The 12,345-nt window shown below is 44.4% G+C and overlaps 1 protein-coding gene and 1 long non-coding RNA gene across 2 annotated transcripts; both read right to left on the reverse strand.

The window, feature by feature from the left end:
* Positions 1–388: 388 nt before the first annotated feature.
* LOC147006709 (uncharacterized) lies at positions 389–4,939 on the reverse strand. Its single transcript, XM_085868132.1, has 2 exons — positions 4,916–4,939; positions 389–1,555 (listed from the first exon to the last, which is right to left on the reverse strand). The coding sequence occupies exons 1-2, from the start codon at positions 4,937–4,939 to the stop codon at positions 389–391; spliced, it is 1,191 nt and encodes a 396-aa protein (XP_085724258.1).
* Positions 4,940–7,826: 2,887 nt separating this feature from the next.
* On the reverse strand, positions 7,827–8,822 carry LOC147006710 (uncharacterized). The gene is made up of 2 exons (XR_015054637.1): positions 8,210–8,822; positions 7,827–7,964 (listed from the first exon to the last, which is right to left on the reverse strand). It is a non-coding gene; the product is annotated as an uncharacterized LOC147006710 (long non-coding RNA).
* Positions 8,823–12,345: the final 3,523 nt, after the last annotated feature.

Genomic DNA, 12,345 nt, shown 5'->3' on the forward strand with positions numbered 1-12,345 from the left:
TTTAAGGCATCAAAAGGTGAACATTTTGAAAGGGGGTGTAGACTTTCTCCAGACAATGTACTCTGACTCGTTCTCCATCCCAGTTAACATGACGTCTTCCAAGCGACTGCAAAGTGCCTTCTTTGTCTCTCCCCAACTTTTTACAATCTTCCTGATCTTTTGTCGTTCTCCCAGTTGTCGATGTATATATGTTGATGTATCTTTATGTATTTTTCATTTTTCTTCTTTGCAATCGATGGCGCTCAATTCCTTGTTATTTCCATCCCATGTGTGACATCATAAACTCAGACCTGTTCCTGGAAATTATTTTGCTTTGATGTATTCTTTGATATCGAGATGCAGATGATGGATTATTAAACGCTTTGTTACACACAGATCAATTGAAGGGTTATTCTCCAGTGTGTATTCTTTGATGTTGATGAAGGTTAGATAATTGCCTGAATGCTTTGTTACACACTGAACAATTGTAAGGCTTCTCTCCGGTGTGTATTCTTTGATGTTGATATAAGTTCGATGGATGATTGAACGCTTTGTTACACACAAAACAATTGTGAGGTTTTTCTCCAGTGTGTATTAGTTGATGTTTATGGAAGTTCCATGCTTTATTAAACGCTTTGTTGCACACAGAACACTTGTGAGGTTTCTCTCCGGTGTGTATTCTTTCATGTCTCGACAAAGTTGATGGAAAATAAAAGGCCTTCTTACACACAGAACAATTGAAGGATTTCTCTCCGGTGTGTATTCTTTGATGTTGATAAAAGTTAGATGAATGATTGAACACTTTGTTACACACAGAACAATTGAAGGATTTCTCTCCGGTGTGTATTCTTTGATGTTGATATAAGTTCGATGGATGATTGAACACTTTGTTACACACAGAACATTTGAAGGGTTTCTCTCCGGTGTGAATTCTTTTATGTTGACATAAGTTAGATGAATGATTGAACGCTTTGTTGCACACAGAACACTTGTGAGGTTTCTCTCCGGTGTGTATTCTTTGATGTGTTGAGAGAGTTGATGGCTGATTAAACGCTTTGTTGCACACAGAGCAATTGAAAGGTTTTTCTCTGGTGTGTATTTTTGAATGTTTATGAAAGTTAGATGGATGATTAAACGCTTTGTTGCACACTGAACAATTGTAAAGTTTCTCTCCGGTGTGTATTCTTTGATGTGCCGATGCATTTGATGGATGAGCAAAGGTCTTGTCACACACAGAACCCTTTTGGGGTTTCTTCCTGTTGTGTAATATCTGATGCTCATGTAAGTGTGATGACTGATTAAACGCTTTGTTACACACAGAACACTTGTGGGGTTTCTGCCCTGAATGTATTTTTTGATGACGATATAAATTTGATGAAGAACAAAAGGCCTTCCTGCATTGTGAACACTTGTAGGATTTCTCACCGGTGTGCAACGTTTGATGTGTGAACAGACATGAAGAAGAAACAAATCCCTTATGACAGACAGTGCACCTGCTTGACGTCTCACCTGTGCATATTTTTACACATCCTTTTAAACACCATGAGGAGGTAAAGTCTTTATTTGCAACAGAAAACTTTTTGGATTCTCACTTCTTTGGCTCTCCTGTTGCAAGACATTGATCCACCTGTCGCTGTTGTTGTTGTTGTTGTTGTTGTTTGTAGACACACCCCGAAACTTGTCACCATCCTGACACAAAGTCTCTGCCAGGTAATGATCGAAAGAAACTTCTCTGTCCAATGATGAGGGACAGTTGACACGTGATGACGTTTCAATTTTTTTTCTGCAAATTAAGAATGTAGCAAAAACATCAATAAATCACTTTTACAACTTGAACAGTTCTCGTGGAGCACATACTCTCACCTTGCACGTTCATTCTGAACAAAATTGCAATTGCTAACTGAACACCTCACTATTATGGCCACTACTATCATGGCCCATATACCCACATCATCCATGCACCCTATTACATTATTGCGGATATGGAAACCTATTGCAGTCACCATACAGGTCCGATAGAATAGTTATCTCGGTTAGTACATGTTGCCAGTTCGGGTCCCGTCCCTGGTCTAATGGGTAATTAAATGTTCATGCGCTGTGAGTTCCTTTTTAGGTCATCTCTTCGAGTATGACCTAATAATAGTGGTGTTGAGAGGAGAGGTGACGATCCGTCCGTCCGTCCATCCGTTCACAGTGAAGTTGAAGCGGGAGATCTGGTCATTAGTGATCCTGATAGAGGTCGATGAGACGTACACGATGGTATGGCTTTCAAGGTCACGAGGCCTTTGCAGTTGCGAAAATGACGATTTTCATATTCTATCTCCTCCGCCATTTCTCAAGCGATCTTGAATTTGATTGTAGCATTTGAATCTATGGGACAATATCTAAATTTTTGGTGGGGCCGGATTTTCGATATTCGCTTTCGTTTTCGTGTCACGTGATTTCAAATTTGGCAAAAATGCGAAAATGACGATTTTCAAAATCTATCTCCTACATTTCTCAAGCAATCTTGAATTTGATTGTGGCATATGAATCTGTGGGACAATATCTAAATTTTGTCCGTCGGATTTTCGATATTCGCTTTCGTTTTCGTGTGACGTGACTTCAAATTTGGCAAAAAATGCGAAAATGACGATTTTCATGCGAAAATGACGATTTTCAAATTCTATCTCCTCCGCCATTTCTCAAGCGATCTTGAATTTGATTGTAGAATTTGAATTTATGGGACAATATCTAAATTTGGTCTGGCCGGATTTTCGATATTTGCTTTCGTTTTCGTGTCACGTGACTTCAAAGTTGGCAAAAATGTGAAAATGACGATTTTCAAAATCTATGTCCTCCCACATTTCTCAAGCAATCTTGAATTTGATTGTGGCATATGAATCTATGGGACAATATCTAAATTTTGGTCGGGCCGGATTTTCGATATTCGCTTTCGTTTTCGTGTCACGTGACTTCAAAGTTGGCAAAAAATGCGAAAATGACGATTTTCACATTCTATCTCCTCCGCCATTTCTCAAGCGATCTTGAATTTGATTGCAGCATATGAATCTATGGGACAATATCTAAATTTTGTCAGGCCGGATTTTCGATATTCGCTTTCGTTTTCATGTCACATGACTTCAAAGTTGGCAAAAAATGCAAAAATGACGATTTTCATGCGAAAATGACGATTTTCAAAATCTATCTCCTCCTACATTTCTCAAGCAATCTTGAATTTGATTGTGCCATTTGAATCTATGGGAGAATATCTAAATTTGGTCGGGCCGCATTTTCGATATTCACTTTTGTGTCACATGACTTCAAAGTTTGCAAAAAATGTGATAATGACGATTTTCAAAATCTATCTCCTCCTCCATTTCTCAAGCAATCTTGAATTTGATTGTGGCATATGAATCTATGGGACAATATCTAAATTTGGTCAGGACGGATTTTCAAATTTCGTTTTCGTTTTCGCGTCACGTGACTTCAAAGTTTGCAAAAACTGCCCTACCTACAGGAGGCTATATATTTTCTCGCAGAGATGACCGTCACTCCCGCACGGGTGTATTTTGATAGTTCAGGTTTCCGTTTACATTTTTACTCCGCCACCAATTTCAAAGCCGACAACGCCGCATCACCATCACCTTCACTTCCTTCACCTCGCTCTGGTCGACGTCATGGTGGGCGGTGTTCGAGGAGGAGCCACGCGGCGGCCCTCGACCAATCGGTGTGCAGCGGGTGGGGTAACCGCCACTCAGCCAATCCGGGCCAGCGACAGGAGGAAAGAGCTCCGCGTGACGTCACCACGCCCCTGGGCCAATCAATGGACTTGCTGCTCATTTTGGCCAATGAGAGGGCGTCGAGCGATTCTGCGTGCCCAAACGGTCCAGTGAGGGAGAGCGGGGATGGCAGAGACGTGCCCCCTCTGGAGACAGGTTGAATAAGGGCGTGGGCGTTCAGACAGGGAGCGCTCTTGTCTTGGTTGTCGTTGTGGCCTGAGAGGTCCATCTGGGACGTATTCCCTCTTCCCTCCAGGTATTCAAAATAGCTGTTCACCACCACCTCTTATCTTCCCCCATCCAAAACCATGATCTTTTCTACCCCCGTTAATCCAACCCAAACCCACCTCCTTCAAATTCCCTGCTTTCCTTCCTGAAAGTCGCTATCGTGTCCATCTTTTATACCTCACCCTACCACAGATCTCCTAATGTCTCTGTTCCTCATTGTTTTGTCTTTCCCTTGTTGTGCGTTGTGTGTTCACTCTCATTCGAGTCTCGATAATGTGTGCAAAAAAAAAAACTTGATTGGAGTCCACCTGTGGCCAATTCAAATGATTGGACATGATTTCGAAAAAGAAACACACCTTTCTTGATAAGGTCCCACAGTTGACAGTCCACGTCAGAAACTCTTCCATGAAGTCGAAGGAACTGTCCGTTTCACTCCGAGATAAAATTGTGAGGAGGCATCGATCTGTGGAAGGGTATGAATCAATTTCTCGTGTAGAAAGGTCCCAAGAGCATAGTGAGCTCCGTCATCAGGAAATGGAAAGAATATGAACTACCCAGACTCTTCCGAGAGTTGACCGTCCGAACAAACTGAGCAATCGGGAAAGGACCTTTGTCAGGGAGGTAAAGAATTACCCAACAACCATTCTGACAGAACTCCAGAGTTATTTTACTGAGATGGGACAACCTGTCGGAAGGACAAAAGTCTCTGCAGCACTTCAAAAATCTCGGCTTGATGGGAGAATGGCGAGAGGGAAGACACTCCTGAGAAAAAGCACATGACAGCTCGTCATGAGTTTGTAAAAAGTCACGTGAAAGACTTTGCTGAGCAAGAGGCAAAACATTCTGTGGTCTGATGAGACGAAAATGGAACTCCTTGACCTGAATGCAAAGCACTGCATCTGGCAGAAACTGAGCACAGCTTATCACCCATCCAAAACCATCCCTACCGTGAAGCATGGTGGTGGCGGCATCATGCTTCGGGGATGCTTCTCAGCACAGGGACTGGAAGACTTGCGAGGACAGAGAGAACAATGAATGGAGCCAAATAAAAGCAAATCCTTGAGGAGTTGGCTGCCTGATGTTGGCTTTATGGTTCGGATGCCCGGCTTTGGATCCTCGGGTCCTGAGTTCAAATCCCACTCCACTGTTGAATGAATTCCAGGTGGGGTTAACTCGGCCTGTCATCCTTCCGAGGTCGGCAAAGTGAGTGCCAGCATTCTGGTATACTGTCGGAGTGGCGACTAATCCAGGATTGTGCCCAAGAGCCAAGGAGACTGCTTAAGCAGCACCAACGCTCTGCACAGAGTATGCTCCCAATGTCCTCCTCCTTGAGGAGAACCTGCTTCAGAGTGCAAAAGAACTTCGACTGCGGCAAAGATTTACGTTCCAATGGGACAATTACCCGAAGTATACAGCCAAAGCAACACTGCAACACGACAAAGTATTGACTTGGTGGGTTGAATAAGCATTCGAGAGGGACGAAAGACATTTCAGCTTTTCAGTTTTCATTAATTTGTAAAAACTTCAAAAAATATGTTTTCCCTTTGTCATTATGGGGTATTTTGTGTTAATCAGTGACAAAACATTTAAATTTAATCCATTTTGAAGTCAAGCTGGAACACATGAAAATGTGAAAAAGTCGAGAGGTGTGAATACTTGATGAAGGCATCGTAGGTTTCACCCATAAAACACCACAAAGGGCACATTGGTGTCTTTATTTTCTTTCTGCCGTGACATCCTCCGGGTGGGTAATTGGTGCACTCGCTTCAGCGTTGTTTGTGTCGTTGTTTGTGTGTTTGTGAGATGGAACACTGTTGTTTGTGTCCTTTATAACATCCTTAAAAACAGTAAGTTTCCTGTTTGGAATGGTTTCCAATTTTGTTTCATTTTTGCAGGCAGATTAAAACGATTATCTTCCTCCTCTCCATGCATGTGAGATCAGGACGGATTCATCGCCAAAGTAAAGACAAACTACAGGTTTGTTTTCCGATTAATGTTCAAAATATAACTTTCAACTGAAACGGAGTTGTTCCCTGAACATAAACTGATGTTTGTCGACAGACTGACGGACAGACAAAGTGAACACACTGCTTAACTCCACCTTTCGCTTCGTATGCATGCGGAAACAAAAAAACAAAACAAAAAATAATTGAGCTTTATGTATCCATCAGTGGAGGTACCCGTCACTTCCGGGACGGCTTGAATCAAATGACGGCACGTTGTACTTACAAACATTCTGCTCCATTCACTCCATCATTTTCCCGGGGTCATCTTCCCTCTGCTTGGAAGTCAGCTGACATCATCGTTATTCACCATCCTTGCTGCTTACATCTGCATATGGCGTGAGCAAAAATCACCTCCACTTCGCTGCGAAGCTCATTGTTGTTTGCTTTGGTTTGAACCTCCGCTTGACATGAGTGAAATGAAACATTCCCCTTCCGTCGTGCTGCCTTCTCCTCCCCTGAAGCTGCCTTCCCCCCTCACGATTTCCCCTCCCCCTCATGCTGCCTTCCCATCCCCTTGTGCCGCCTCCCCCTCCCTCAACAGCAATGAATTACCAGATCACGGCAGGATAGCCGAGAGGTACGCACGCTCGCTCAGCTGTCTCGCCTTGGTTTGAATCCCGACCCAGCTATAAACTGTCACCCCGGTGTTTCACAGGCAGGGTGATTCATAAATGTGTGTGTTGTCTCCCAAGTGGGTGTTAAACTCGGCGTCACATCTACCTGGATCCCCCCTCCTCTCCCCTCCACACTTTCCCCCACCTCCTCCCTCTCTATCTTCTCCCTCTGCCTCTCTCTCCTTGCCCGATCTCTCTCTCTCCTACCCTTCTTCCTCCTCTATCCTTCCCCTCTCTCCTGTCTCTCTCTTCCCCTCTCACCTCACTCCTCTCTCCCTCTTCCCCTCCCTGTCTCTGTCCTTCCCATCCCTCCTTTCCCTCGTCCCCTCTCCTTAACCTCCTCCCCTACCTCCTCTCCCTCTTCCCTTGAATATTCACATCAGCGAAGCGACAGGTAGTATTTGCTGGTAAACAAATAAACAAACACGAATTAAGCTTTATATATTACATTTTCACACTTTCCTCCATTAAAAGAGCTTATGATAAACAATAAATAATTGAATTCGTCAAGTGGTTCTGAGAATTCAAGTCCCCGACCCTAAGTGATGGGTAATGTTGTTAAACGTGTCCTTTATGATTCATCCATGAAGACCACACTCTGTACAGAGGCAGCATCAGTGCTGCTACAGCGGTCTCCTGGGTTATTGGACACAATCCTGGACAGGTGACCACTCTGACACAGGATACTCAAACGGCTCACTCATCCCAGCAAGCTGGTATCACTTTGCCAACCTCAGAAAGATGACAAGCTGAGTCAACCCCACCCGGTATTCATTCAACAGGTCAGTGGGATTTGAACTCAGGACCCAAGTAAACCAAGCCCACCACCCTAACCATTAAATCAACACCAGGTTTACCTTCATATTTTACCAAAACAGATAAACGGAGTCGGTACAAACATACCTATCCCGTGACAATGGTTTCACAACAGTTCTTACAGCAGGTCAAAGGTCGAGGTCACAGCTTCAGGTCAAAATTTCGTGCAAAATAATTTTGGGGTTAAACTTTAACCTTGAACTTGTGACTTCCATCCATCGAGCAGGATTAATTAGTTTCGTGGTAAACGCACCAACCTTGCTTTACAAACAGCCGACTCGTATAGCGGCAACAAAGTTCACCCTTCACATCTTTAAATATAATATTTAACATAATTTGGCCTCAAATAAGGTTGGTACAGGACGAGCTATAAACTCCCAACCTGGTGATGCACAGAGCAGGTGTTGCATCAGTGAGCATACCTTGCACTGAAAGCAAAGGTAAGTCTCTTGTCTTCTCATCCAGTGATTCCTCGAGGACGTTAAAGATGCCACTGCAGTCCTCAAGAACAGGCCATTGTGTGCCGGTGCAGAGGTCCATCACCACAAGTAAATCTTCATCTGATTTGTTTTAAACGAGATCAAAGAGGAATCGAATGATGAATGAAGTGATGAGGTATAAAATGATGTCATACATGTACAAGAGGGAGGGTAACATGTCATGGATGGGATTTCCATTCACAATTCAATTCCGGCTCCGCTCCAGACATCGTGATATTCACTAAATCAATGAGTTCCTGTGTTAGTACACAGCACGGATCAGCACCGGAAACACAAGTTCTCGGTACGGAGTGAACATCACGTACCGGGTCTAGACCCCTTGTCCTCGGGTCAACCGACCATGGACCCGCGGTCTTCCGGAGAACCTCCCGGACCGACCACGTATCCTCCATCGGAGCCGCTCGTGGATCCCGGGGTGTTCGTTCTCAGATCTCGGGTCATGGTGGACCGCACGTCGTGTCGGGTGAAGGACGGTACGCTGTGGTAACCGAGTGAAGAGCGCGAGCTGTTTGGGGAAAAAGCGAACCGCGAGATCGCGGTATCTGATTGGTTCCCGCCACATCACGTGTCCATGATTTAAAATAAATACAAAGATCGAACGTTTCGTTTTAACGGATTGTTTGTGTTTCAGATTGTGTTGTGAAAGTGTAAAATCGAGTCCGAGTTCGTCGATGATTATTCCCTCGAGACGAATCAACGTTCTTTATTTTCTGTTTTTGTATTTATCGACAATCTTCCCTCCATAACGGAGTATATATATGGGTGTTTGGGTATGTAGGTGGGTATATATCATCTACTCCTCCGGGAGGATTTGACCGAAGAAGCTGAAACTTTCAGGGATTAATGAGGGAACCCCGACATTGTGTCTGTGCAAGTTTCGATCGATTCCATCAAGTTTTGAGGAAAAAGTTCATTCACCCAAAGGTGTTGGTGGGAAGTGGGAATGTAAATGGAATTATCTCAGGTATATAACCACGATGTGTTATATCGGCACAAAATCAGTACTCACATGCTTTTTTTCCTGTATGTTCGCCGGGTTGGTGTTTATTTTCAGGAGCAATGGACGCAGTAGTCTGATGCTTATACACCGCCCAAAAATGGAATGCGTCAGAAGAATGCGATGCACGTGTCGATGCAAATTTCTTCAAAATTAGCATGATGGGTTTGAGGGTGATAAAAATAAATCAAATGTTGCCAATTAAACTTGATTGAAAAGTAGTATTGAAAGTAAATGTATTGTTGGAACCCTTTCAAGAGAAATGTACTCAAATACAACATGATAATCACATCGATGTGCTTGAACATGTTTCTGTTTAAAGAATAATATATGTTTGAATTTTAAATGACCTTATATCTCTTTTGGACTAGAAGAGGATCAATCTGCTTGGTAAAAGGTGCCCCTTATTACTGCATATTACAGAAATACTGTATATTGCACAGAGAAGTCCTCAACCCCCCCCCCCCCCCCCGACTCCAAAAAACCCAACAACTTTTCCAATCATTAATTATTATTTTTTTTAGACACTTGTGGGAGACCCGAACATAACAAAAGAAAAAGAACATCGTGGAAGGGGAAGGGGGGAGACAGGGACACAACTACAACAGGGTAGAAGTTCAATGGAGGGTCACTTGGATTAAGAATGGGCTTGGGGAAGAATGGGATCAGAGGGAGTTGGGTGGATAAAGGGGTGAACAAGCTGGATGCAAATATTTTCCCATTCTTCTGCACAAAACTGTTCAAGCTCAGTCAAGCTGAGTGCGGAGCGTTGATGGACAGCAATCTTCAAGTCATGCCACAGATTTTTGATTGGATTTCGGTCGGGGCTCTGACTGGGCTACTCAAGGATATCTTTTTGTTTTTTAGTCACTCCAGTGTGGCTTTGGTTGTGTGCTTCGGGTCGTTATCATGCTGTCAGGTGAACTTCTGTCCCAATTTCAGTTTTATTGCAGAAGGCAGCAGGTTTTCTTCTCGGATTTTTCTGTGTTTTGCTCCATCCATTTTCCATTCTGTCCTGACAACTCACACCCTCACCATGTCTCTCCGAAAAGACCGCCTGGAACCCCCTCCACCCCCCATTCACTTTCTCAACATTGCTATTTTCGAAGTCTTTTCATTCAATCTTCTGGGTCTAACTATCCACCACGATCTTTACGAAGAAAGCCACATCTCCAAGGTGGCCTCCAAAGTCAATCGCCAACTGGGCATCCTCCATTGTGTGAAGTCCTTCCTTGGCATACCTGAGATTCAAACCATTTACCAAACTTTCATCCGCAGTCTGATGGATCACTGCCCCCCCGCCCCCCCTCTGGAGTGGTGCTCATGCCTCACATGGGGCTCGACTTAACGCTGTGGAAACCAAGGCTTTTTGGATCATTGGTATCTCCATGATCATTGGGATCTCAAGCTGAGTCGTTGGATCTCTCACCAGAGGCAGGTCGGTGGTCTTTCTGTCTTCTCCCATCTCCTCCCTGGTCTTGCCCCACCACCTGCTCTGTCTGTGATCTGCACCCCTGATATTTCATCAGGGTACTCAAGGTCTGCCAAAACCCCCCTTCTTGTGAAATAGTCAAAATCAAGAATCACAGTTCACCTTCCCTCTTTCATTCCTCTTTTTCCTGCTTCTGGAATAAACTCCCACATGCTCCTCCCTCCAGGTTTTCAAAGCAGCTGTTCACTCCCATCTCATATCTTCCCCCATCCAAAATCTTGATAGTTACTCTGCCTGTTGATCCCCCCAAACCCACCTCCTTCAACTTCTCTATTTTCCTTCCTGACAGCCCTGGAGTACCATCCTTTTCACCCCCATCCCATCCCTCTCCCTTCCACAGATATCCTCTTCCCTTTTTTCCCCGCTATTTTGTGCTTCCCTCTCCCTCCCTTCTTGTCTCCTGCCATGTGATAGGTTTCTGTGAATTTGTTCTCACACAAGCCTCGACTTGGTGTTCAAAAAATATAAAAAGTGCCCCAGTCCCAGATGATGAGAAACATCCCCACAACATGATGCTGCCACCCCCAGGCTTCACAGTTGGTATGGTGTCCTTTGGCTGATGTGCTTTGTTGGGTTATGCACCAAATGTAGCGTTTTGCATTTTCCATAAGTTCCATCAGACCACAAAACTTTTTTCCACATGGCTTCAGAATCTCTCGAGTGTTTTTTTTGTATTCCTCAAACAAGACTCAAGGTGGGCTTTTTGTGCAATGGCCTCCTTCTTGCCACCTGACCGTGCAGCCCAGACTTGTGGAGTGCTTGGGATATTGTTGTAACATGGATACCAGTGATCAGTCCTTGCCCTGAAGGCCTGTAACTCTTTCAAAGTTGCCATTGGCCTCTTTGTGGCCTCTGATCAGTCTCCTTGCTTGGTTATCCAGTTTTTGAGGGACGGCCTGATCTCGGCAGGGTCTTGGTGGTACCATACGCTTTCCATTTCTTCATCATCACTGTCTTGACTGTGATCTAAGGGATATTCAAGGCCTTTGAAATATTTTTATACCCATCCCCTGATCTGTGCCTTTCCAAAACGTTATCCCGGAGGTCTTTTGAAAGCTCCTTTGTGCTCATGATTGAGCATTTGCTGTGAAATGCACGACCCAGCAGTGGAAACCACAGGAACAGCTGATTTCATTCTGAAATCATCAGAATCACGAGAGTTTAAACAGGTGGAGGTCAATGAACCTGGTGTGTAATTTTTCAGGTGATTGGTTCCACCTGAACTCGTTTACAATTGCCATTATAAGGGGGGTGAACACTGATCCCACCAATATATTGTGACGAATTCTCGCACGCCACCATGCGAACGACCGCGTTTAACCGAATCGCGCCGCTTCGCCCACCGAACGTGCAATCCAGTCGCGACTTTCCGGAACAACGCCGAAAACCAGTCACAGGTGTGCTCCAAGCACACCACAACATTGTCCGCACTCCACCCGCGCTACAGGGTCCGATCGCCAAATAATCGATTTACATAATTATTCGCGCGGGTAGATTACCGAGAGATTGTTCCTCAGCGAGGCCTGCTTGGACATGAGCCGCTTAAGCAGCTCGCTCCGTTTTGGGATAACTGAGGGGGGTATTATCGCGAGGCCTCGCTGGACCCTATTCTATTATCGGCTATTAAAAAGCCCGCTATTATTCCGAAATGCAATACGGCAGTTCAATGGAGGGAAAATGACGCGACGAACAGGTCAACATTCAAGCAAGCACATGTATGCACACACGTATGCAGTCAGGTATTCATGCAGGCACGTATACAAGCATGCACATATGCAATTATACAGCCAACAAAAACAATGCAACGGAACTACGACGGAATATTTATTCTTTACACACTTATACACAGTTCTTCTTAACGGACTTGGCGCCACAACTTTCATGCAAAGAATAGCAAGGAAAAACCCCCTCGAAGACAAGGGGGTAGACTGGACCTCTCGGGGTCTTTATGA

Source organism: Eptatretus burgeri, unplaced genomic scaffold (assembly GCF_056783735.1).
Source record: "Eptatretus burgeri isolate ZD-2024b unplaced genomic scaffold, Ebu_testis_v1 Ebu_testis_scaffold_3155, whole genome shotgun sequence".
In the NCBI taxonomy this organism is placed as follows: Eukaryota; Metazoa; Chordata; class Myxini; order Myxiniformes; family Myxinidae; genus Eptatretus; species Eptatretus burgeri.

Excerpts from the sequence above, each read along its gene's own strand:
- LOC147006709 (XM_085868132.1), bottom strand. The coding sequence starts at position 4,939 with ATGCCGCCACCACCATGCTTCACG. Across the intron at positions 1,556-4,915 it reads CGCCACCACCATGCTTCACG|TTTTCTGTTGCAAATAAAGA; the intron begins GTAGGGATGGTT and ends GAATCCAAAAAG.